The sequence below is a fragment of the Plectropomus leopardus genome, chromosome 22, assembly GCF_008729295.1.
Source record: "Plectropomus leopardus isolate mb chromosome 22, YSFRI_Pleo_2.0, whole genome shotgun sequence".
Lineage (NCBI taxonomy): Eukaryota > Metazoa > Chordata > Actinopteri > Perciformes > Serranidae > Plectropomus > Plectropomus leopardus.
Genome location: NC_056484.1, coordinates 11261193 through 11288893, shown reverse-complemented (window position 1 = coordinate 11288893; position 27701 = coordinate 11261193). Strand labels below are relative to the sequence as shown.

General features: G+C 39.0%; 2 protein-coding genes and 2 non-coding genes across 7 annotated transcripts in view; all 4 read right to left on the bottom strand.

Annotated features, from left to right (window-relative positions):
* wnt5b (wingless-type MMTV integration site family, member 5b) overlaps positions 1-7653 on the bottom strand; it is a 121473-nt gene extending 113820 nt beyond the window's left edge. The window contains exon 1 of the mRNA XM_042511047.1: positions 7023-7653. The gene's annotated coding sequence lies outside the window, so the exon portion shown is untranslated. The remainder of the gene's footprint in view (positions 1-7022) is intronic.
* A 159-nt stretch (positions 7654-7812) lies between these two features.
* trnal-caa lies at positions 7813-7929 on the bottom strand. The gene is made up of 2 exons: positions 7891-7929; positions 7813-7858 (listed from the first exon to the last, which is right to left on the bottom strand). It is a non-coding gene; the product is annotated as a tRNA-Leu (tRNA).
* Positions 7930-8739: 810 nt separating this feature from the next.
* On the bottom strand, positions 8740-8855 carry trnal-caa. Its single transcript has 2 exons — positions 8818-8855; positions 8740-8785 (listed from the first exon to the last, which is right to left on the bottom strand). It is a non-coding gene; the product is annotated as a tRNA-Leu (tRNA).
* A 7558-nt stretch (positions 8856-16413) lies between these two features.
* The window catches only part of LOC121961587 (ELKS/Rab6-interacting/CAST family member 1-like), a 155864-nt gene continuing 144576 nt past the window's right edge, over positions 16414-27701 (bottom strand). For all 4 annotated transcript variants that reach the window (XM_042511643.1, XM_042511644.1, XM_042511645.1 and 1 more), the window contains one exon: positions 16414-18410. In XM_042511643.1, coding sequence (XP_042367577.1) covers positions 18273-18410 — 138 coding nt within the window. In that variant the 3' untranslated portion in view covers positions 16414-18272. The remainder of the gene's footprint in view (positions 18411-27701) is intronic.

Genomic DNA, 27701 nt, shown 5'->3' with positions numbered 1-27701 from the left:
GTGCAGGTGTGCTGTTGATAGTTTTATCAGCGCTGGATCGAGGCTCCTGAGAGGAGGAGGAGAGAGTAGGTCGGAGTGGAAAGGAGAGAGAAAGGCAGCTTCAGTAATGATTTCGGTGTTTTTACGGGCTGTTCCATTCATGTCCCCTTATAGTACGGCGCAGAGCCAAAACACTGAGTGCATGCTCTCCAATTTATGTTACAACGTCATAGTTTCCCTCTAATATTACTACCTTTCTGACATGTTGCTCTCTTTGTGTGATGTTGGTGCAAACCTTGGAAAAACACAGAGCTTCGAGAACTCAAGTGAGAGTAGATTTAGATGGCAGAGCGTGGAAGCAGCTCGATTGCCAAGTTTCTCAACCCTGAGGCTTGATCTCGAGTCCGGGCTGGGTAAACAACCCAATCGCCAGAGTAAATGTTGGCATTGTACGTTTCTGAAAACCACAGATACATTATATTTGTGTGTTGTTATGAAGCAGATTTGTTGAAACTTAATGTTTCAACAATGCTGTGGTTAACACAGCTGTGGTTAGTTTTAGGTGCTTGGATATGGTGTGGAAAGAGATCATGTTTTGGCTTAAAATATCCGGTTTTGGTGCCACAATCAAAGCTGGAAATGCAGTGATGGTTTTGTAAAAAAATTAAAATTAAAAAAGCAGCCACTTTTTGTGGCACCATCCCAACAGGACACACAGGGATGTCTTGTTAAGAACAACCATTCTTGGCGGCACTATTCGTGGTAAAATCTCAAAGCAGATGGAGACGTAGCAATGGTGTTTTTCTTAAATAACCCATAAATTGAGGATCGGCTGCCTCCCCCAATCTGTTTTCACATTATCTGATTTGGCCCCCGTTCAAAAAAGTTTGGACACACCTGGCTTTAACCTTTTTTTATGGAGTAAATCTTGATTGCACAATGTAATGGCTACAGAATAATAACATATCAGCATTTAGATTGGTGCCTGCAGTTCTGTCTGCCACTGGGTACAACTTTGCAGGAAAATTAAGGCTCGATTTATGGCTCAGAAGAAGTGCGTCAACTATTGCACAACCAAAACAGGAGGATAGCACTTTTGTTTTCCCCAGTGGCTATCAGTAGCTACCCCCAGTAACGAAATGGTGTGATTGTAAGCTCTTTGTCGTTACTATCTCCAGTAGCAGACACAGCGGACGGAGGAAAAAGCAAAGTAACTGTGGAAACTGTGGTAGTTGCTCGGCTCTGAGGAAAACAGGAATCGATCCGGTTGTTTTTGAGACGGCGATGCCAACAATAATACCACTTGGAAACATTATGGAGGAGGGGGAGTTGAAAAGTGATGTTTCCATATCGTCCATTCAGAGCTCTTTCTGTGCTCTTGACAACTGAATGTACATAACTATCATTGTGTAAAATGCTCTTGAAAGTCAAAATGGTAAACCAGTGCATGTTTTAAATCCATTATTCCTGATAAAGGAAATTGCTTATTGTCATTATTAGGTTGGAATACTGGATTTTATGTAAACTGAGATCAGTGTTGAGCTTTTAACACACCAGTGCTCAGTAACTGGGGCTCCTCTGGTCAGATGCTGTGTGTCTTGTGGCTGTTTGGTGTGTGTCTGTCCTCTTGTACCAGCCAGCCGGATTTATATAACCGTTTCAGGCTCTATAAAGTGCCCAATAAACCACTTTTACTGTTAGTGTAGGACACTGAGCATACAGCTGGTGACCGCTACCACTCACCATACACACACACATGCACACGCACACGCACACACAAACAGACCAGTGACAGTCACATACTTCCTGGTCAGACACATTTTGAGGGCTGCTGGAGTCAGGACCTCTGCCAAACTCTAACCCCATGTCACCCCACCCTGCTGCCCCGATGACATCACTGCATAGCCCTGAACCACCAGTTCAGAAAGACCTAAAACATGCGCGCACACACAAACACACACACACACACACACATGTGCAGGCGTCGAGAATGCAGGAAGTGCAGACACCATAACGAATACCACAGGGTCACATTTTGACTGCACACATACTGTACATGCAGAAATACACATACACACACACACACACACACACACACACACACACACGACCATAATGACTACTGCATGGCCACACTGCATTGTCAACACACACACGGACAGAGCCTCTTTAGTGCAGGCCGCTGCCTCCAAGTCAAGTCACTCACTTAAATTACAGTTTGTACAGTTTGTTTGTACATTTTTTGTGAATATTAAGAAAGGCGATCAAAAAGCCACAGTATTTATTCGTCTCTGTTTTCTATACTCGATGTTGAGATTAACAGATGGGCTCCAGACTCAAATGTTTTCTCAAAAGCCCAAAATCTAGGCTTTTCCCTGAAGAAACCAATAATTGAGTTAAATGTTAGAGTATTAAAGACCACACTACCCTGTATTGTTGCAGATCCTTGATTTGCAGTTAAAGCAACCCACAGTATTATGGGATGGATTCAAACGTAGCAGATTTGTCAGACAGACATTCATTCTGTGAACTCTACTCCAGCATAGTGACGAAAATAGGTTTCAATATAGGTAATGTTGTTTACGACAATTTCCCACCAAGCGGCAACCTCCTGGGTTAAAAAAATTAAAGCCAGCATTGTTGAAATGTAAAGAAATGTAAAGTTTCAACATATCTGCAACATAATAATGTTAAGTAACCTATCTGTGGTTTGCAGTAACACACACAGCCAACACTGAATCTGGTGATCAGGTTGTTCACGTAACCAAGCCAATGTGTAAAAAACTGCAGCTCCTCTTATGGCCACTAGGGGCTGGCCCCGTATGTGAGTCAATCTTTGTTCAACTTTACAGTCGAAATAAACATGTGTACAGTATTGTAGAAAAAATGATGATTACAAACAAGCTAAAAGTGAATTGTGAGAATAAACTACAAATTAGTCTGGTGGTGTGTGTACAACTGATACTGTAAATAATACTCATTTTAATTATGGCTAAATCTATGAGTTTAAATAATAATAACAATTTATTAATAAACTGGTCTATAAAATGTCAGAAAATTGTGGGAAAATACCCATCAAATGATTGTATCTCAACAACAGTCCAGAATCCAAAGAGATTTAAGTTACAGAAAAATTATAATAAAAAATAAAAAAAACAGCAAATGCTCACTTTGCAGAAGCTGGAATCAGCGATTGTTGGGAGTTTCTGCTTAAAAACTGACATAAGCAACATATTTCTATAAAAAGTTTACACAGATCTTTCTCTGCCAAGTGAACGCCATCATCCTAAAGACAAACTGACTAAAGGGATGCAAACAAAAGGCACACACACACGGACAGGAGGGGTTAAGCCGGCCGCTGTCATACACTGTCCTGAGAGGAATTCCCAGAATTCAAGTAAACCAATCAGAGACCAGCGTTTAAAATACTGGCTCTTCAACTGAAGAGGCCATCCTCTTCACATGGACCACCGTCTGTGAGAGTCCAAGTCAGTCATTAGTGCTCCCAGTGGACTAAAACACACACGTTACACTATCATGTAACACATCCAGCGTTAAAGACCCCCCTGCTCCTCAGACACCTAGAAATACACACAGAAACACACACTCAGACATTTTGTCTTCCAATCTGACCTGTTTTTATGCAGATTTTTCACTTAAAAGTTTGTGAAAACCCTTAAATTGCTACTTAACGGTCACTTTCAGAGTCTGAACATATGGGACACACACACACACAGACTTTACAAAACACTCTTGAACAACCTTGAGGATCCATTGATGCTTGCAGACACCCCATCTTCTCATATATCGAGCGTGGAGACACACAACACACACACACTTACCCCGCTTCCCTAATTACTGAGTCCTGTGGGACGAGACACTCAAGCAGCACTTCACTGTTTGCATAAAGAAAAAGGTCTTTCTCACCATAGAGGGCAGACAGACAGACAGACAGACAGACAGACAGACAGACAGACAGACAGACAGACGGGGGGGAAGAAAAGAAAACAACAATGAGAAAATGTTGAGAATTCAGACTTGATGGCCCTGGACAGGACAATCTGTTTGTGGTTTTTCCCTGCATAAATCTAGTTTTCGGTTTAGTTACAAGATTCAAGATTCTGACAGAAAATCACCTTTAGTTAAAAGCTCAAATAACATCATTAACATTCACACCCATTAGACTCAAAAAGATACCAAAAGCAAACGTTTACATGCAAATAAAACTACTTTGTCATTCGGGACAAATCATTATTTTGTGTATGAGCATCTATTTCTTCATTCATAGCAACTTTTCATGTACCAACATATAAGCCAAAGGCATTCTCAAGTTTACCCAACTGGTTTTTGATATAGCGATAAAAGCCTAAAACTATTTTATCTTCAAGCTAAAGTGAAAATATAAGTTTTTCATGCAACAACGGCGAAACAGCAAAAACTGATTCTAAAAAAACGTCCTAAACATCAATCCAACATGATGCAGGTCTGACAGAAAGTAAAGAAAGACCAGAAAAGTGGACAAAAGGGGGAAAAGAAAAATGTTTGTCATGAGTGAAACAGGGAGAGGGAGGGAAGAGAAAGACCAGAAGTTGAATTGGTCGACAGCGCGGGAGGAGGAAGAGAGATTATCTCTCTCTAATGGCTAACATGATGACAGCGACGCTTTTCACCACCTCTATCTACACATCTAATGTTACTATCTGCCTTTTTCACAGACACAGACACACACACACACACACACACACACACACTTCCTCTCCTCCTGCAGACCTGTCAGTGTGCTCTGCAGCTCAGGTGGGTTTCAGACTTTAAATCCATGAAAAGTGTACAGTGAACCGGAGATGTCACCACATGTGCAGATTGGTCTTTACGAACAAGAAAATGTGGCAAAAAAATAGTTTCCACATACTGAAACATGTTTTTATAATGTCTAATAAAGAATCACATGTTCTTTTATTGTGAAATCTCCCTTTCCTGATCGTTTTTGTCTCTACTGAGAAAGACATGTCACACTTAATGACACTGGTCCAGTAAATGAAGGATACATTTTAAAAATGATGCATGTCTTTGGTTTTTTATGATTGAAGTTCGAAGTTCTCCCTGCGTCTGGGCTATGTGAGGAACAAATGGACTGTATCTAAATCAATGCAAGTTCAAAGGTCACTAAAAAGCCTTGTTAGGTCCACTGATCTGTGGATGTCTCGTCAAATAAGACAAAACACAGATCAAATCAACCACCTATAACCCACACATACACTCCATGCATGCATATTTATACATGTATAAAGTCACAGTTTTTGTCTTGTTGACGACTACTTTAATTCAAATATATATTTTGGTGGCAGTACGCACAGAGCCGGATAATCAGAATGATACTCACACACCACTTGATTTGCCTCCTGTGTGGTGCAGGTAATTAATTCCCACAGAAATTCAATTTTGAGGAAAAAAATGTTTATTCCCACCCACACTTCTCACCTCTGCATCAATTTATTCAAAAAGTATTAACGTTTCACTCATATGGACTTCTCTGTGGCCAGGTCCTCAACACTTTTTAGTGTGTTTAAGAAATAGGGCACATATGATACAATACGTTTTGAAAATAAGGATCATTGAGTTTTTGTTACTTTACAATGAGCCATTTTATCTACATAGAGAGCCGGTCCTCATCTGCTGAGATCAGGCAGAAGCCCAAAATGGACTAATCAAACGCTGGCTCGATAGAGTCACTGGCGTCAGCAACCGCAGTTAGCAGCCCCTTCAAAACAAAAGCGATGTTTTTACGCAAAACTGCTTTATTCAGTGTTCAGTATTTCACTGGTTTTGTTGTTTAAGTGAGAAAATGATCTCTGCAGATTATTCGGCTCCTACGAAAACAAAATAAATTCTTGAGCAATAAAAACTGAAGGAATGCTAAAAAGCAGCAGTTTCAGCTGGTTGTAATCTGCAGTTGTCATCACTAGATGCCTCTAAATTTCTGCTAATTTGAAGTAATCATATATTGTATTCTGTGTCACGTGTCTATAAATGTCTTTGACAATACACCACTTCAGCGTCATGAACTACAATATGTCCTCACTCAGCTCAGGACATCCCAAAAAAATATTTTGCACCTCAGTGGGACTATTCCTTATAAAATAATGGTTAAATAACAGCTGACCTCTGACCTACAGCTGCCACCTACTGAACACAGTTTTCACAAGCCACACATGCTTAAAAAGGCCAACAAGCTAAATGTTAAGCACCTATATCATCTGTTATGCAGCTTTACCTCAAAATATGGACATCGTCCTCCTTGTGTTTATAATACCTGTCACAATCAAAGTGAACTCGGTCCTGCCACAGTTACAGTCAGACTTGTGTCAGTTGTTCAGCCTCCGGCTCTGATGGAGGCAGGCAGAGCCACTTCTCTATACTGAGAGAAACATTTGTGCAACATTTCGACCAAAATAGTCCTGGTCTGCACCGCAAAGCAAGAGAGCTGCCTTCATTTAGGCCGATGGGGTTGGCAGATCTCACACACACACACACATACACATATATATGCACAAACACACTGCACTTCACCACTGTCATATGGGAGCCAAAGTCATGAAATAAGCCCATTCTGTAAGAAGACTGTGACAGCGGAAACATTGTGGAGACAAAAAGTTCAAATGCAGCGAAGTCCACAACCCATTGGAGCAAGTTTAAAACAAACTTTTTTCACACTGACCTCTGATATGTGTGTGTTCACTGCAAAGTGACTCAAAATAGTGAAGTTCAGATCTGTTTAAATCCAACAAGCCCTGCAAACTTATGAAACTTCTCACAATTGTCACGTCAAAGATGACAGACCCCCAAAACTGACGGAAAATAAAAGGTTTGATGCATCACAGACAAAGCTTTGGCAGGCGGAAAATTACACTTCTTAAATCCCCATTACAGACCTCCACAACATGATTTGAGTGCTTCTGCGGAGTGTGTAATTAAGCTACAATTATCTTGTATCGTTCAAAAACTTCTCTTTCAAAATTACTGAATCAAATGTATGTAGTTCCTACCTGTTCAGTTGTTGCTCAGCTCTCCAGGAAAAGTTTCTCCTCCGACCATTTGAAGCGCTCCAGTCCGAAAAGTGTGCCTCTCAGTCCGGCTAGGAAGCTACACACAGGTCGGTGTTTTTATCTCGAGGGAAACCCCGTCGGGCAGAGCTCCCACTGTGTCATGTACCTACTAAATCTTCCAAGTGTCACTTTTTGGACACATTAAACGTCATTCCTTTCAATTCTCGATCACCTTCACGTAGAAGTATCGCAGCAAAGTCCCAAAAGTCGGTTTATGTGCACGTAACACAGCCTCCGGCGGTTCCTTGGACCTGTCAGTCCCCCAAAAAGTCCCAAGTTGTCACGCAGAAATGTGGAGATCGAGTCAGAAATGAGTGGCACGCGCTCCCCGATGTGTGCTGCTGTGCGCGCGGTGTCCTCGGCAACAGGTGTCAGAAATAAAGTGAGATTTCTTCACTGCCATCACAAGTTTCCAAACGCTCTCCAGCTAATTACGCACGCAGGGAGGGAGGGGGAGGAGGAGGAGGGAGGAGGGAGGAGGGTGCTCTCCTAACTTTTTTTTTATCTAGAAACACGAGAGAGAAGTTTGAGACAGAGCGAGCGCGCGCACTGAAACAAAAGAAGTTGCCTGTTTGTGAGTGTGAGCAGTCTGCTCTGATGTGGGAGCTGCTCTGCCCACCGGCGGAGAAAGAGGAAGACAGAGAGAGAGAGAGTTTTACGCTGAAACACAAGAGGACACATGTGAGTCTCTCAACCAGGATACGCGGATAACTCGTGAGGATAAAACCTCTGTCAGAAGTGGGATTCGAACCCACGCCTCCATTCGGAGACCAGAAGTCCCATATCTGACTCTCGGGAAGGTATTTACCTTGAGTCTGGCGCCTTAGACCACTCGGCCATCCTGAACAGCTTGATTGTCATATAAATTATACTCACGTTGTTGTTCCTCAACCAAACCTGGCCCCTGATAGGGTGCTGTGGCGCCCAACCATTTTCTCAATAAAAAATTCTCAATAAAAATAAAGTGATTCACACTGTTTTTGTACTTTGAGTATGCATAAGGTGCCAGAGTGCACAAAACAACATTAAATTAGAGCTTATTTTTCAAAACAAAGTACAAGTGCATGATCCCCGCCCCACCCAACAGAGGTCCTAGCTAAGCCCCTAATATCCTAAAATCCTTGAAATATCCTACAATACTAGAAACGTCCTAAAATCCAAGACGTCCAAAAATCTTAGAAATGTCCTAAAATCTAAGAAATGTCCCCAAAATCCTAGAACTGTCAGTTTAATAAAACTCACCTGTGCAGTTTGCTCAACATTGGACCCTTTGAGACCAAAATTGCACGAAATTAGTAAAAATAAATAAATAAACATAAAAACAACATAAAGAAAAAGTACTAAAACATTTCAATAATTCTCTAACGTAATTTTAAATATGTAATTATGATAATTATAAATATAGTGTTTCCCTTTTTCCCTCGTATGTTTTTCTCTAGATTTTTTTAAATAGTAATTTTCTAAATCCAATAATTTCTTGCAATACATGGAACATTTCTTACTTCCTTACTTTCTTCTTCAGTGGCTAATTTCTTCCCATGTTTTTGAAAGAAACAGAACCAGTTTGCTCAGGTTTCAGGTGTTTTTACATGTAGCGGGCATTTGAAAACAGCACAAGAAACCAGGATACACAGATAACTCGTGAGGATAAAACCTCTGTCAGAAGTGGGATTCGAACCCACGCCTCCATTCGGAGACCAGAAGTCCCATATCTGTATCGCAGGAAGGTATTTACCTTGAGTCTGGCGCCTTAGACCACTCGGCCATCCTGACAGCTTGATTGTCACATAAATTATACTCACCTTGTTGTTCGTCAACCAAATCTGGCCCCTGATAGGGTGCGGTGGCCCCCAACCATTTTCTAATTCTCAATAAAAATAAAGTGATTCACACTGTTTTTGTACTTTGAGTATGCATAAGGTGCCAGAGTGCACAAAACAACATTAAATTAGAGCTTATTTTTCAAAACAAAGTACAAGTGCATGATCCCCGCCCCACCCAACAGAGGTCCTAGCTAAGCCCCTAATATCCTAAAATCCTTGAAATATCCTACAATACTAGAAACGTCCTAAAATCCAAGACGTCCAAAAATCTTAGAAATATCCTAAAATCCTTGAAATGTCCTACAATACTAGAAATGTCCCAAAATCCTAAAGTTGGCCTAAAATCCTAGAATTGTCCTAAATTACTAGAAAAGCGCTCAAATCCTAGACACGTTCTAAAATCCTATAAACTTCTTAAAAGCCAAGAAACGTCCTAAAATCCTGAAAAATGCGAGTAGGGGGGGGGGGGGTGTATGGAGCTGCAGTGACGAGCTCAGCCTCATGAGGTAAAAGTGGCCCCAGAGCAAAGCAAGTGGAGTGTAACTGCGGTAAGCGGTCTGTTTGGAGTTTACAGCAGATGTTTTAATATTTTGTGTCATTTTGCCTGTAAACTCAGATTAAAGACTGTCAGATTTCTAATGAAAAGCTTGATGCAGTTCACCTGAGTAGCTGACTCAGTGCCGATTAGTAATATTTGTCAGTTTAACTCAGTCTGAAACATGTAATCATGGAGAAACCTGCAGATGAACTCTATGTCCAGGGTGGGATTTGAACCTACAGCTTAATTTGGAGACCAAAAGTCCCATAACTCTTACTTAGGAGAGAGTGCACAGTTTAGTTTAGTGCCTCCGACCACTCGGCCATCCTGGCAAGTATGAATATAAATAAACTTCACCTCAGATTTAACTTCATTTGATAGTTACTAGCTATTGTTATGAATTTGCCCTTTACCCATAAAATAATTTTGCACATGTGGCTGCAGATTCAAATGTGTGGAAACACATTAGGGCTGCATGTGAAAAAATGTATTTAAGCTCTGAGGTTAAAGTTAAAATCCTGAACTTAAAAATTTATTTTTCACATGTGGCTAATCGTCTGTATAAATGCTGCCAACTCAATAGGGTGTATTGCTTCCAAAATACAATAAAATATGACTTATGCCAAAAATCAGCTAATTGATCAGTTTAATAAAACTCACCTGTGCAGTTTTTTTTGCTCAACGTTGGACCCTTTGAGACCAAAATTGCACGAAATTAGTAAAAATAAACAAATAAACATAAAACAACACAAAGAAAAAGTACTAAAACATTTCAATAATTCTCTAACGTAATTTTCAAATATGTAACTATGATAACTACAAATATAGTGTTTCCTTTTTTCCCCTCGTATGTTTTTCTCTAGATTTTTTAAAATAACAATTTTCTAAATCCAATAATTTCTTGCAATCCTTGGAACTTTCTTACTTCCTTACTTTCTTCTTCTAGCGGCATCTGAAAACAGCACAAGAAAAGTGATGTTTCTCTAGGTTTCGTTAACCAGGTTTGCATGATTTTTTTCGAGGAGAAATTTGTTTTTGCACTTATTTTATCAAAACCTCGGGATGAAAACTGTAGGTAAAAGCTTTGTGAGGAATCAACCCTGGCCCGCTCTGCCATCCTAAGGCAAATTTTGATTTGTCAAAAAGAGTTTCTGCAAGCTTTGCTCGTGTTTACCCTGTGAAACCTTTTCTAACTCAACGTGAACCTGAATCTCTCCGTCCCTATCAGTGGCTGGGACACGGCAGCCGGGGGAGAAACCTTCTCTGAAAGCAATAAAAGTCGCAGGAATGCACAGACGGAGGGGGAAAAGAAGATAAGGAAAACGTCCTCGGTGTTGCTGGATGTTTGGACTGTCGGTGGCTAACAGCTTATTTTAGGAGCTCCACTCCTCTCACATTGTTTTTATTTCCTCTCAAAAGTTTTTCCTACTGCTCACTGCCTCCTTCTGTCCCGTCCATCTCGCCAGCTCCCTCCCTCTCCCCTCCACTCATCCCACCTACAGTCCAGTAATTCATTTACTCTACAAACCGTTTATTAGAGAGAATAATGTAAATGTCACAAAACAAGTTTCAAACCACAACTGAAATCATTAATTATTAAGCTTGACAACATGTAACAGAGAGCGAGTGTGTTTCAAGTCGAGCCGCTGTTTGTTTTGGTCTCCCTCTCCTCTCTCTGTTTTCTCTTTCTCTCCGTCACCCTCTCCTTCTTTTTCTTTGCAGTCATGTGTGATGTGATGTGTGTGATGATTGAAACCACATCTACCCAAAGCCAACGCAGGCCCTCCCCACTTCCTCTGCAGTCACTCAACTTTTATTTCTCCTCCCGGTCTCTCGTGTGTCTCAGCGCTCCGTAGATCCCTTTAACATCCTGCTCAGTTGTTTAGTAGAGTAAGTTTTGAGTCACTGTATGTTCAAGAAAAATGTGTTGAATTCAACCTGATTGAGCCATCTCTACCACTCGGTTTACATTTGTTATTCGAAAAAAATCCACTAGGTGTCGCTTTGTCTTTAAATAGTTTGCCCTTTCAGTTCACCTCCGACAGGAAGTCAATAACCAGAAAAATCACACCAGACATGAGGGCTCTGTGTGGCGTGATGTTCAAAGGTTGGCATATTTATCTGACGTTATAGTTTCAAAGGTCTTACTGAACACATTTATGTAACTATATGATATGGGTAAAATATTTTTTTTAAAAAAAACACGCTCAACCAAACAGCTGTTTTGTCCTTTTATGGTAAAGGTAGTGAAGCAAAGCTAATAACATTAAAATGGACTATTTTATAAGATATAAATTAACTTCTGATAATTTATTGTTGTTAAATGATACATTTAATGTTATCCATTATATATACAATGAAAAAAATTATAAGTATGATTTAGATGTAGATTTTTTTTACTGTCTAAATGATTGCGTTGGCCTTTTATGGTTAAAACTAGCACTGCTAAGATAATAAATTTACATTTTTCATGAAATAAAAAAGGGATAAACATTCACTGTTGTTCATACCATATATTTAACGTTATTCCATTATGTATTTGATGAAAGAAATTACATCAGTATGATACATCAAAGTACTTATTCTATAGCCACAAATTGATAAATGTTGATATAAGACATTACCAGCATTATAACAGTAAATGATCTGTAAATTTGATTTTTTCTTTTCTTTCTGTTTTACCATTACCATGAATGGCCATCTCAACTGTCTATATTAATTATATATATATATATATATATAAAATGTGGAATATTAAAAAAACAGAGAGATTTTTGTTATTATAGCTCCAAGGACATAAAATTGTCTTTTTTTTAGTGGGGACCTCAAAGGGATATAGTCCACATCATATACAGTATACATGGAAAGACTGTGTGCAGAATGTTTTTTTTTTAACTACACACATGTTCAAATGTTATCTCAAGGACATCTGTGTTTTTTTGTTTTGGATCACCAGTATCAGCAGGATCTTATCAACGCTCAGTCTCTGCAAAGAAAGATGTGCTGGTGTGTGATAATGAGCTCACGATGGCTTTTTAACTGCATCAGGTCAATGAGCGGTTAAGCTGCCACTTACAGAAAAGTGCCAAACTATTAAAACTTGTGCTGTCTCCAAATAGTATTCAGTTAGTATTGTGCACTAATGTTCTCTAGTATACTGTAGTTTCATGTACTTTCTGTTTTGTGATTAAATGTAGGTCTATTCATAGTTATGATTATGAAACTTGTCAATATTAGGGATGGGCATGACTGCTTGAGAACTCAAGTACTCAATTTGGACATCAGTATTTGATCAACATTACGCACAGTCGCAGATAAAGTTGTTTTCAGTCAGACGTCACTCGATCTAACGTTACAGGCAGAATGGCAACAAAGAGTAATGTTTGAAAAAGGCCAACAAAATAAAGAAAAACCAATGTACAGTGTTTGCTATGTAATGTTAAAGTTTTATATCATAGCTAAATCCATATAGTTTGCACAGCACAGAAAGGTAGGCTTACCCATTTTCGCTTTGGTCTTCATATCGAAACCTGTACATTTTTATTTGTTAGCACTTGATAATAATTTATCGAGACAGTCGAGTACGGAAATTTATAGAGAAGTTATAGTAGCATGTTTCATTTTTATATTATATACAAACAAAACTGAAAAAGGAAATGGTAAGACTATGTAAAAATTAAACTTCACAAAAGTAACAAGCAAAATGTTTTGTCAAATATTCAATACGTTATTGTGTATTTTTGCTTTTAGGGTTGGTTTTGTTTTGTTTTCCAGCTCCTCAATTTCCACCGTGGGACAGCAGTATCTACTATATAATTTGGGCCTGGTCCACACATACACATATATTTTTGAAAATTGGGTTTTTCTATCCTTCGTTCTAAAAAAAAAAAAAAAATTAAAATGACTCTGTCAAATGAAAATGCAAAACCACAATTGAAGCGCTGTCAAGAGCACGCAGACCCAAGTGATCTAACTGTAACCCTTAAGGCAAAAAAAGGAAAAAGAAGTGGCCAATCAGAAACCCCCTGGCTGCAGTGACACTGTGACTTCTGTAGTGTATTCTTACACTTCTGTTCCTCATGTAAACATGTAAAAAGTCCATCAAATCTGCTATTGCAGGAATTATCACTATCTAATATCTATTATATTATTTGCGACGCCTCACAAAGGAGATAACAGGGCACACTCTGCTGTCTCTCTCTACATGTCAGTACTGAAAACAGTTCATGAAATATATTCACCCTGGATGGAGTTTTACAAAGAGTTTTTTGTTTTCAGTGACCTAAAAAGCAGTTTACGTGGATGAAAAGCCAAAACACACAGCAGGGTTCCTGCAGCAGAAAGAAAGTAGGATTTCAGACTTTTTAAGACCTTTTTAATGCCACGTAATAAAATTTAAGACCCATTTTACAGTTGCCAAAATTGCAGAAAAAGGAATCATGAACTGACATAAATTACGTAAGATATGGAAGAAGTTTGCCTTATATCTATTGGGACATACTAAATGACTTTTTGGTGATGTTAATGCAATAGGCATTCTGTGATTATTATTAATATTTCAGTTACTAATTATTTTGAGCTTTTACAATGCAACATCAGAAAAAACTATTTCTAAAAATCCTACTGACTGTGTCTTGCCATCTTTAACTTCTGAAAGACTGCGTAAAGACATTTTAATACCATATAAAGCTTTATTTTTTTAGATAGATTTAATGCCTTTTGAGACTTTTTTAAAGAACCGTGGGAGCGCTGTATAAAAAGCTTCAAAAAGTTGCCACGTACGTGTGAAAAAGGCCTTAGTCTTAAGCTATGTTTTGTGAAAACACGTTTAACACATGTCCTTCTTCCACACATCTTTTTGGTGTTTAAATATGTTTGCGTACTTCATGACAAGAAGATGAAATGATGTCTGGCGCTCTGCTGGTTGTGTCTCAGTTCTTTCCTATCCATCTCTCCCTCTGTTTCTCCTTCACATAAATCAGGCAGTCATACATGCGTATCTCTTCCTCCTCCTCTTTCGCGCTCCGTTCATCCCTTCTGTCTCCCTCCACTGGCTTTTATTAGGACAGTAGATGGAGAAAGCAGAATCCTCCTCCACAAATCCAGGTATATACAGACACGCTGAGCAAAGCGTTGCCATATGTGAAGGTAAACACGGACACATATGTTACATTTACAGACTGTCAGCGATCTGCCTCTGATGTGTTTTATTGTGTGAGAAACAGAGCGACCTCTAATAGTCTGATGATGTTTTCGCTCGGCTTAAAAATTCTTCCAGTCAGAGGTCGAGCCGGGGTCGAGGTTCAAGGTCAGTCCAGCTGGGTCGGTCTGTTAAAGCCGATTTTCTAGTTGAGTGAACGCATTTCGCGGAGCTGCTGCCATATGCAGGATGCAAACCGTGAGGAAGTGTGTGTGAGGGAAGTTTCCACAGTTACTTTCCTGTATCAGCTCACCCTCAAAACACACACACATGCACAAATCCTAACTTTTTCATCTTTTCTAGTAAAAAAAAATTGTTGAAGTTACAAAACAGGTCAAGGTTAAAACTTTTCACACTATTTACACTTAGAAACATGGACTGACATCACTCTTTTTGTGCCGCTTTCAGACGCTTTTCGCAAGTAAATCTTTGAGGACTGAGCATATTGGTGCGTTCTCTTTCAAAAACATGGAAAAAGACGAAGGAACTTGGTAAGAAATGTTCTGCAAATTGCAAAAGAAGCTTGGGAAAACTGAATTCATAATCATTAAAAATGCATATTAAAAATTATGATACTGAATGATCAGAGTTTTTAAGCACTACTTCTGGCTCATGTTCTTCATTTTTAACTTTCTGTTACATTTTTTTCATTTTCATGTAATTTTTGTTGCTCATTGCCTTCTTTGCATGTTTTTTGGGTTTATTTAGGTCCAGGCTATTAGACACTGCAGTTTTGGATGAGTTGTTGGACATTTAAGACAAGAGTAACGGTGTGGCTGGTGTGTGTGTGTGTGTGTGTGTGTGTGTGTGTGTGTGTGTGTGTGTGTGTGTGTGTGTGTGTGTTGTGTGTGTGTGTTAGTGTGTGTGTGTGTGTGTGTGTGTGTGTGTGTGTGTGTGTAAAGAACTGGAACAGGATAAGCCCTAGGCTGTGGAATAATGTCGTTATTGTGGGCGGATGGGAAAATAAACCACTAGTGACAAGATAAGAAGCAGTTTAGAGAAGCAGATAGAGAGAATGAGGGAGGCAAAAGGGAAGGATCAGGTCAGGTCAGAAAAAAATGTAAGGAAATGAAACAAAAGGAAGATGTTCTTAAGTCTGTCTTTATCATTTGCACTCCAGTCTGCAACTAAAAGACAAAAAAAAAGACACAAACAAATCAGCCGTTGCCTCTGTGATATATCTAACAAACACTCACCACTGTGTGAAGGTGTTTGTGAACAAATAGCCCTTGGCAGGATTAATAAAGTTGTCTGAATGTGATTGAGGATTAATCGTAGGAGTCACTAGACGGTTATACTTTCGTGCTTTATATGGCATTCTTTTTTCATTTTTGTATTTTATTGTGAAATGCTTTTTCACCTCTTCCAGACTATGAACTTACTTCAAAAGTAAAAATATATGAAAGGAAAATTACTCTTTGTTAAACTGCTTATAACTCATGTTCACACACAAAACGTACAACAAGAGGACATTGCTGTAAGAGGACAGCTCACCCCTAAATGAAAAACACATATTTTAACTCTTACCTGCAGTGCTTCTTATCTCTCTAGACTGTTTTGTTGTGACTTGCAGAGTGTTGGAGATATCTGTCTGCTTTCTCTCCAATATTACAGAACTAGATGACACTCGGCTTGTGGTGCTCAAAGGTAAACTGTTCCTTTAAGGGGTCCCAAGTCAAAACAAAGTTGGGAATCACTGCTACTGCTCTCACCTGTGAAACATTTCACAGAGATCAATGAAATGACAAACAGAATCCTTTCACAATAAGATAAAGATAAATCAATATTTTATTCCATTCTCTTATTCCCATTTTCAATCCAAGTCACAGTGAGTCGTCACCGTTCCAAAACATTATCAGTATAAAACAGACAACAAAATACTGGATTTACAACACGAGCTCATATCTGAGGGAGTTTCATTCCAAAATAAGAGCCTCTTCATTATCACTAAAGATTTTGGCAATTTCAAACTGGTATCATTTCTCCTCATAAAACAGACACATGGAATATTTTGGAATGAAACTCATCTGCTTTTCTAATACACAGCATATTTGCGTTCTGATTGTTTAAAATCAGATCTAAGTGTGCGTCGTAAATCCCCATCTCCAGGCTTTGTCTCCACCAGGTGTTTTTTTTTTTAAGAGAGCAGCGCTCAACAGCTGCACGTGGCCAGTCATGGCTGCAGCACTCACTACAGTATAAGATTTTTTAAAAACCTGTTTGAGGAGCTTGATTGAAGTTGAAACAATCTGGACCACTGGTGCTCTGTGCTGTTGGCGTTGAAATCATGCTAAGGCTGTCAGCGCTGTGGGAAACATGCATCAGAGTGTCATTTCCACTGTAAACAACAAGAACAAGAAACTGGTTCTGAGAAATCGTTCCCGGTGGACACAGAGCCTCGTGTAGGTGCAATATACGTTCCCAGTAACAGTCTCCTGCTTACGGAACAAATCTGTGGTTACTTGCAAATCACAAAAAAAGAGAGAAGTCTGACACATTATGTAACATACCAACCAATAACATGACAATATTTTCAATTAAACAAGATTAGTGTTTTGTATATATTACCAAAAGCAAAAAAATATATAGCAATTATTTTATATTCCCTACCTCTCCAGGAAAAAAAAGACGTTTCAGTAAGATTTCTCCACGTTAACTCTAAAGGGATTGTCACAAAATGGTAAGTGAGGGATTGTCTGAACACAACCTAATTCAGCATGAACTGTTAGGTTGAAAAGAAACACAAAACATCTACACTGCTGTGTTTTAATAAAGGGAGTATTGCGAGATTTTGTGCCTTTCATCAATAATGGGGGGAAAAATAGATGAAAGCGTCCCCTGACGAAAGCTGTGTTTCTGTTAATTAATGTTCTCTCTTTACAATATACACAACTATCCAGAGATTACTGCGGAAAGAAACTGCAAGTTTTCATCAGAAAAAAACAAGAAATGGAGAAAAAAATAGAAACTAAAAGTTAAAAAGATAGCAGCAAATGATGTAAAGAATCAAAGGCAGCTGAAATAAACACACTTTTGTGTCTGAACCAATCAAATAAGAATGTGGTAACAGCGTGTAAGTCTGGCATCAGAAACAAACCTGGCAAGATCGACTCACTTTCACCCTTTTCATACAGTTTGAAAATATTTTTTTCCCTCATATAATACATCAAGTCACAATTACAAGTCCGCTGATTGCCTGGAAGGACAGAGGATGGCCGCTGTGAAGTGTCACAGATGGCGAGTGCAGTGGAGGCTCCTTCTGAGTCGGAGGAAGATCGTGTTTAACGTCTCATAAACATCAACTATTTCCAATTAACTTGCATGCCAACAGAGCACTTTGAAATAAAAAATTGACAATTATTCCATCAGATGGCACCGCTTCTTTGAAATGACAGCGACTAAAGACACGGTGAAAGAACATTTTTCTGTGATAAGATGATTTTTTTTCTTTTGTGGATCCCCTTTTTACATCAGTGAAAATGAGAGTGAAGAGCAGGTGGAAAACAAGGTCTTCATCCTGCGATTTTACTCGGGGATCACGGTCTGCTTGCTTTCTGACTCTGCGTGCAAACTAATGTGTGTGAGCTTCTTTGTGTTTCTGTCCGTGTGTGTGTGTGCGCACTCATGTGTCAGCAGCTGTCCTCCAGAGCGTTGACCACTTGTTCCAAAATGTCGGGGCATCGGTCAGCGATCTGCTGCAGGACCTGGTTGGCGTACTCCTGAAGCTCCGCCCCCTCCCTCTCGCACAGCGCTAACTCCGCCTCCAACTAAGAGAGAGAGAGAGACAGATGAGAGAGATTTTAGACGTTCTGTAAACCAACATGTCGCAACACAGTCAACACAGTAACATGGCATTCAAAGGGACATTTCAGCCCCAATTCAAAAATAAATCCTTCATACTTGTAGTGCTTTTTTGTTACCTTTAAAAAAGGCTGTATCTGACGGATCAGATTTGGCTGTTCTATTCGAAGATAATGTTATCTCAGAGCCTTACAGTGTAGTCTCTCTTTCTTTGCGTCAAGTATCTCCTCTGTGTCGCTGCCTGCATGTCTGCACCTGCTTGTACCAAAGAGTAGTGTGAAAATAAAGAGCACTCACGCCACAGCAAAATCTGGAGACTAAAACATCCCCAGGAGCACATTGCCCCGGACACTGAATAGCAAAAAGACTGCTCAACTTGAAGCAATCTCAGTTGACTGAGAGGTCTCCTACTGGTGATTCAAATCTCTGACTTTCAGGGTGCAGCCCTTCCTTCAAACAGAGCTCAGTTAGCTGTTTCCAGTTTTATTCTAAGCTAACTGACAACTGGACACAACTTAACCTTTGATGAACATTTGCAAGTGTGGTGTCTTATCATCCAAGAGGATATAAAATAAGCATATTGCATCAAAAGTAGAGCTATATCTTTAGATTCTTTCAACTACGTTGCTCCTTTACGATGAGAAAAAAACCTGAAGACGGACATGAAGGAAAGATAAAAGACTTAACTGATACGATTCAACATCACAAGCAAAGGCAGAAAGACAAAGTCTTTTCACAGCCCCCTGGATGATCATGAAGCATGTTTTCAGTGGCACACACACACTCACACATACACACACACACGCATATCAGACTGTAATCTGAAAACACCACAATGTAGTTCTTTCTGCCTGTACAGAGTGGAACATTTCTGTGAGAGAGCGCTGATGTTATTTTCTTTGGCTGCCGCCGAGCTGAGACGTCAAACCTAACAGACTTAATGACCAATACATCTGTATCAATAAGAGCAACTCTCAAACAGTCATGTAACACAAACCCACATTTATGTTGGGGTGTGTATGGTGTGTGTGTGTGGTGTGTGAGGCCTGGGTCAGATATTGGCAAGATATTTCCTCGTTAAGTCTCAACCTCCTCTCTCTGCTCTCATCTCTTAGCCAGCAAATCTCAGTGACATTTTATATTACAGTGGCTTAATTCATGTATAAAACTGCTGTGAGTAATAATACTGTTAATGATTAATGAAAATGTACCCAATAAATCACACATAAATATAGCCCCTTATCCATATATTATGTTGTTAGATTATTTTTGGAGAGTGTGTAACTGTTTCTTTAAAAGTGATGTGAATATAAAAGAAGTTTAGGTCAGTTTTCACACATTGCTTTGGCAATACCTTGTGTAATGTTTCTATGGATTTTCAATTTTGATTTAGTGCTTTTGGTTCGAGATAACAGATTTGTAAGCAGAAGGCCTGTGTTAAAAACTATGTGTGTGGACATTTATTAGGCAGGCATGTTCAGCTTATGGGCCAAAGTGCTGGGTGGTCTACCAACCATTTTCTAGAGGACCGAATCACTGATATCGTGCTGAGAACAATCGCTTTGGGTAGACAGCTGGGAATTAATTTGACATATGTAACTTTTTTATTTCTGTTGTCACTTTCTGACATTTCTTTTATTTTATGTACTATGTTGCTTTGCTGGTAAACCAAATCTACCAGCTCGGAAGCTAAACGACGTACTGATGTGGAACTGCCTTAGCAAAATGTATTTTAGTCAGCTAAAATATTCAATATCAGATCAAGTGAGTGCTAATATTTTCTTACCTTACACACTGACCAATGAAGGCAGCGGTAGACCAGTAATTCCAGCGTTTTTTGTTCTAGTGGCTTTGAGATAACAGCTTCAGTTCCCCCTCTGAAAAGGCTGTCTAATGACAAGGTGGTATATAAATATAATGTACATTTAAACTATTTTTTTTTTTCCTGGGAAGTTACTGTAAACAAACATTGTTATTTGGTCTGTTCACAATTATTTTTTTTTGTACTCAGAATTTAAATAAAGTGCCAGAGTGCATAAAAAAGCATCAAAACTGAACTCATTGGCAAAGCAAGTTAAGCTGATTATTGAGTTGCCCTCTGGGAAATTTGGGCTTGGGCCGTGCTAAAGAATAAAAGTAAACTTTGATCTTTTTTTTTTTTAAGCCTCCCTCTTAAAAAAATACCCTAACTTGATGGAAGGGATACACTGTGGAATATCCCTTTAAATTCATGTAAGATTTATACATCAATTTATCAATATGGCAATGTCAACAAAGCCTATTGAACTAAATACTGCAGTGTAGTTTAAAGTGCAACAAAAATATAAACAAACTTATACAGAGAATAATATTTAAAACAAATTACTTACTTTGCATGCAATAAAACAGCTTTATATATTGAATATTAATATTCATAAACATCTTAAGTTATGGTACACCAAGATATTACGTATTTTTTTACTCTTTTTTTCCATTTTAATGGTTTTGTAATTCAAATTGTGTTGTTTGAGTAATTTCTCTGTACAATACCTTAAACTTTCCTCTGTGTATGAAATGTGCTTCATAATTAACGCCTTGCCTTTTGTTTAGAATATCCTTGTAGTCTGTATTGGTGCTTATATTTGTGTTATCACTGTACGCCAACATGAAGCCACATAACAGTCATATTCTGCATGTACACTGCAACAAGAGCTTAGCAGTATTTGCAAATACTGTTTCTGAGAGACAGAAGGAAAAAGTGAGAAAGAAGACGATTGAGGAGAGAGTAGAGATGAGGATGAAGACAAGGAAATTAAAGGAAAAGCCAGAAAAATGGATAAAGTGAGTGAGGAGAGTGTAATGCTGAAGTGTGTAGGTGTTTGCAATATTTTATTATCTACAATGCCCAACCATCCTCAAGCCAGTATTCAAATTGTGAAGCATACCCATTCCTTGACATATTTTCCACGTGTCACTATGTGTTTGCAGGTAATTCAACTTAATGACTCTGCATTTTAGTTGCAATCCCCCAAGAAAACACAGCAGTAAAGATAAGGTCGTGAGATGATTGAGAAGAGATAAATGGTTGAGTGTGTGTCTGCTGTCTTCTGCTCTGGGCCTCACACAGCCTTGACCTTCACCGGAGAGATGCTTCAAAAAGGTATTTGGAAATCAAGATTAAATGGGTCAAACACAGCGCTAATGCCAGGATCATATACGCTGAAGATGCAAACTATAAGAGATACTGTCATGATATTAAGTTACAACACTGCCTGCATAATCAATAATCAGCTTGTGACTGATACAACTCTAATAAGGGAATCAATAAGCGATATTGGCTTTTGTCTAGATTACTGCTTGTGTCCTTGTAGTATTATTATGTGTGTTTTTTTTTATAATATTTTACTTAATTCAGCACTGAAAGCTTTAAATATATCAACTCCGTAATTGAAAAAATGTGGTGCTAAAGTGTAAGTTGGGCACAGATATGGAAACTTTGGGATTGACTCTACATTATTTTTCTTGTCCAAAGTAATTCCAGCTATCTGGCATACATGGAGGAAGAGACAGAACGCAGGGAAAAGTAAGAAACGTGTGTGATGGTAAACAAATCCTCGTGCATCAACATATTAGAGCTACATCAACAGCTAAAGAAAATACATTTAAAATAAAGTTACATTACGTGACAGGTTATCCAAAGACGATCACTGCAACGATATCATTACATGCAATACAATTTCATTGTTTTTGCAGAAGTTTCAAGGACTTTTCACGACTTTTCTAAGCCCGGAAAAACAAGATCGTGGAATTGCATGACTTGACATGACTTCAGAAATCTGAGAAAGTACAACAGTAGCACAGTTGTACAAAAATGGTTGTAAGTACTGTTCATATCCTATTATTCATCTTGTAAATTATAACAATCTATAACAATCATTATATGCCCCAACAGAAAGATCCCGACCCCCAGCATGAGATGATCTAAACAACCAATCTGATGGTGAAATCCAAGAGTACAAACAAGGTAAAAGGGCACGCACATCCAAAGGACTTCTACAGATGCAGGATCACAAATCAAAAATCAAAAATCAAACAAAGGCGGATCTTTTGTTTGAAATCTAAGTTTACACCTGAAATCTGCATGTGTGCACTCACAGTGCCGTTAGAGGCTGAACTACGAAGCAGTTCTGCAAAAAAATCCTAAAGGCTTTTTTTTTTTTTTTAGATAATACGGTTAAACTGAGGACATGTTTAAAACCTGGCTGACTTCTTGTCCTAATGAATTTTATTGCAAAGCTGTGTCGAACAGAGTCGCAACATCCTTAAATCACCACAATTAACCAGGTGGGAAAAATGTTCTCATAACTGATATGAATGGGAGCCAAAAGTAGAAAAATAAGACCCAGGTTTCCCCAGAAAGTAATCATAATTTAATCCTCCGTCCCCACGCTGCTAAGCAATAAACCTTCTCTCTTGCTACGTGCGCTTCACGGCTCATTTATGGCCCGAAGAAATTAAATCTAAACAATGTTGCATGATTCTAGTTATGAGGTAGAGGTTTGGATGTTGTGACTCCCATGGATCACGTGTCATGTGATCACAGTGTGTGTGTGGTCACAGAGAAATGTAGATGAAATAATAGAAGTGGGCAGAGAGTTGGTGTCGCTGGATTCATGGCTTTGAGTGTGTGTGTGTGTGTGTGTGTGTGTGTGTGTGTGTGTGTTTATAAGTTGCATCAGTGTAGGCTGTGGGTGTTTAACATGACAGATGTGTGTGAGTACACATTGTGACGCTGAAGTGCATGTTGCAAGCTCAAATTCTGATTTACTGAGTGACAGAGAGGATTGTGGGAAGCAGAGATAGATAGAGGGTAAGGATGAGATATGTGTGTGTGTGTGCGTGTGTTTGTGTGTGTCTCCTGGCCCCCGATAAGGCAGATAATGATCCATCACGATAATGGAGCTTTAATGGCTGCAGTAAAAATCATCTTCAACAAAACCTCTCTCTTTTTCTCACACACACACACACACACACACACACACAGGTTATCAGCTTGGGAATGAGGATGAGGTGTGTGTGTGTGTGTGTGTGTGTGTGTGTGTGTGTGTGTGTGTGTATGTCTGTACACTGACCCCTCAACACACATTGCAGGGCTTGAACCTCTTTGCAGAGGAATGCTAATGTTTTCTGAAGAAACCACAACTCAGCAGAGAGCGATAGAGACGGAGAGATTAACAGAGACAGAGACGCGTAAAGGTACAAATATACGATCTAACTGGAGGGCATTAGTCCATCCTGAGCAGGTCAACAGCCTGATGCGCGCACACACACACACACACACACACACATCGAACAAACTTACTTCATGACAGTTTTTACATTTACAGATGATTCGGAGGCCAGAGGTCTCTTTTTATCAGAAAACTGTCTCTGTTCTCTTCGCTGCGATGTATTTGAAACAGTTAACTTCACCCTGTTTTGACTGGTTTAGGGGAAATGATGTCCAATGAATCATGAGGTCTGGTCCCAAGTCTCCATAGATCTTACAGTGAGGCCCACTGACCCACTTCCAACAATAATGTAGTTACTCCTTTAACTTACTCTTGACAATGTTACAGAATTTCTTTCTGTTTTATTTAGAAGTAAGAAAAGTTATTCTGACAAAAATACTGAGCCTGGTTTGCCTTTTATGAATCACAGAGGCGAAAACAAGCACAAAAAGTTGGATCATGAACCAGGAATGACAATTTGACGGTTTTACTTCCAGCTTTTCACCTGAAAATAGCTCTATACGACACACAAACACATCTATAGCCTTTTATACACAGACATTAGATTAGATTAAATTTAATTAATCCCAAAGGAAATTGAAGTCTAAACCATTACTCCACTATATCTTTCTATAAATAGCTTTTTGATGCTATATTAATGCTATGAATGTCATATGCAGCAACATCAATGTAGTTTTTTTAATTTTTTTTATTAAGAAACCATGGAATACCTTTAACTTTTGGATGTAATCAGTGCTACCACGTGCAAATTGTTACTTTTTGTGATGTATGCTTCAAGTCTTAAAATGCAGTGCAAAAGCAAAACAACTTTTTTCCTGTATTCCTATCCTGTTCATACAGTAGGGCCATTTTCCACCATTAACAAACAGCACTTTGGGTACACATTTTATCCAGTCTCAACCAAGTTTGGAACATAACATGTTCAGATAATAGTGAAAAAAATGGTTTTATTATTTTTCATATATTCCAACCTGTTTTTCAATAACTGCATGACTGCCTTAAGATAAGTGTGTAACAACTACAGTGACAGAGCTGCACTGCCTGGTGGAAAATGCGTAGGGGAAAAAAAAATCATAACTGAGGTGAAAAGGTTGACTGTTTCGAAAAAGAAAAAAAAACCTTTATGACAGACTCTTATTTAAACAAAAGCAGCAGGAAGACATAGGGGAAGGAGAGGATGAGGGTCAGGACACAGAAAAAGTCTGGAGGGCAAAGTTTGACCTAATATTCCTCAGCAATAGCATACCAAGTTGCATGAGCAAAGATACGATCGGGAGGTTTAAAAAGGCTCCAGACTCCTCAGCGGCAGCCCTGAGCGGTGCTCTTGCAACACCATTATGAGTGAGAGCAAAGGGATAAAATGTAATGGGCCTGTATTGGCTATTATAATCCCTGTCTCTCTTCCTGTCTCTATTTAAACCATTAGGTTCTTACAGGCTTACACTGCAAGTAGACTGCTTTATAAGTTGGCTGCCTGCGCTGTGCCAAGCCCAAAAGGGCCCGACCGAATGTGTGAGTGAATGTCGTAGTCCAGTCATGTTGCAGTCCAGGAAGCGCAGCTTAAAACACAGACTAACAAGCTGCAGTGGGAATAGAGCTTGAGGACTTGTACCTTAAACTGCTCCTGGAGGACTGAAAAATACTGCGCTGCTTTAGCGCTAACAGCTGAAGAAAAATAAAAGGGAAGTGTGTGTCGTGGGCCATTCAACATCACTTGGTTATTTTATTTTAATAGGTTATTCAATCAGCCAAATTGACTGTAGGAACATATTCATATTACAAGATCAGCCTCTGGGAGCAGTTAGTTAGGAGGGGATAGAGAATCAAACACTGAAATCTGGGAGCTCACCACTGTCCTGTGCCTTGCTCGTGAGTGCTTGGAATTTAAAACTATTAGTTCAATTCTCCAACATTTACTCGAGCGCCTATTAAAGCAAGTTAAGCTACAGATAGAAGTGGGCTTGTGTGGTTACTATACTGGAACGCCTTCACAGAGAACAGGGGAATTATAGAGCATATAAAAAAAGACTTAAACTGTAAACTGCCCCTCTAGGAGTAACAACACAAGGCAGGACTTACGGCACTAAATGGCTGCAGAAATAAACAGCAGAAACAGACTCCAGCATTTACTGTGTATAGGTGTAACCTCCCAGTGGGACAATCTAGAAGGAAACTGATTCACGGTGTTAAAGAGGACTTGTATGCTTATTCTGAGGTTCGTACTTGTATTTTGGGTTTCTACTAGAATATGTTAATATGCTTTAATGTTTAAAAACACTATTTTTCTCATACTGTCTAAGCTAGAACTCTTGTATTCACCCTCTGTGTGAAACGCTCTTTAAGCCCCGCTCCCAAAAAGCCAGTCTGCTCTGGCATTTATGCTCTGTCATAGCAGCTGGGGACTGTAACGGAGAGGGGCGGTACTTTCTATTGTGAAAAATCGCTGATAAAAGATCCTAAACATACGTGGACATGTTCCACCTTGAATTTGATCAGAAATCGGTCAATAATTATAAACTTTAGCAATTAAGATTATATTTTCCTTTACATTAGCATGTAGCTACATGTAGCACTGTATGTAATGTAACAGATAACCATATAAATATGTCAGGAGCTGACGACAGCTTGTTGAGAAGGTAGGAAAAAAATGTCACCAGAAGTTCACTCACAGGAATTACTGTTACATATGTGTACCTCGTTATTTGAAACTTTGGCCACGTTTTAATGAGTGTTCAACATTGTAACATGGCACAGAAAATTTAGGCCCCATATAAGGTTGTATGAGAAAATAAAAGAAAATGCAGTTTACAGACACATAAATATCAAGAGTAGTTTGACTTAATCTAAACCAAGCTGCAAAGCCTGTGGCCAATGATAAAATTTGGGAGCATAACTGAAGGAAAGAAAGGTATAGAAGGTAATGATCAACCTGTTCAAACCAAAATAGAATTTCCCTCTAATTGTTGATTTATTTGGCCAAAAACAATGGCCAGGAAAAACAGAAATAGTACAATGTATATAGTTGAAATTGTATTGCCATCCCATAAAACAACCAGCACATACGTTCTTTTCTTGTGTGCTGAGCTGAACTGCCAACCAGAAGATTTGACTCACTCGCCCTGCTGTTGATTTAACATGCTGAATTGGCAGAAAAAAAGCAGGCAAGGGTCAACAGTGTGGCACACACCAAAAAAACTTGGGCAAGAAATGCTCACCAACAGCCGCACGATGATCGACAGGGTCCTCGGATTTGCTCATTTATGATGACCCGCACATAACACGAGCCAAACTGCAAAGCCACCTGCTTGTATATCATTTTAATAACATTTTAAATGAATAAAAAGACAGAATGCAAACTGGTGAAGAAAATTGTTTTTTGCATAATAAAGCAACTATACAGCCCATCAATAATTAATGTTATTGTGGTTGAGGGAGCCGCAGTCTGCGCCATGATCGTTAAAAAATACATCTTCGAATACATTAATATGGATAAATAAAATAAAATGTCTGGAACAAAAAAACAAGAAAAAACGACTACAATACATCCTCAGTTAACACAAGCAGCTTCTTTTACAACATTTTCTTTGAATTTCTTCTGCATAATATTTCCATCCTATTCTCTTTGTCTGTTTTCTCCTCCTGCCCTTCACAAAGCCTCAACTACCAACACAACTTCAACCACTTATTTCATGTGCAATTCTGAATATTTGGCTACAAACCCCAGTGCATGCATCACAATGACTTTACAGCTGTCCGGGAGAGGGAACTTGACCTTGTCAAAGGAAACGTTTGCAGCAGTAATGCAGGAGACATACATGAAGCTGCCATTGCAAACTAAAATTTAACAGCTTTAGATAGAGACGAGAAGAGTGTGAGAGTGGAAAGCTTGTTTCCGTGTGTTCATTTAAGTCTGTGGCCTTCACCTGTCACCATCACCAGCTTGTCTTTCCATTACAGACAACAGTGGACGAAGAGACAGAGAGGTAG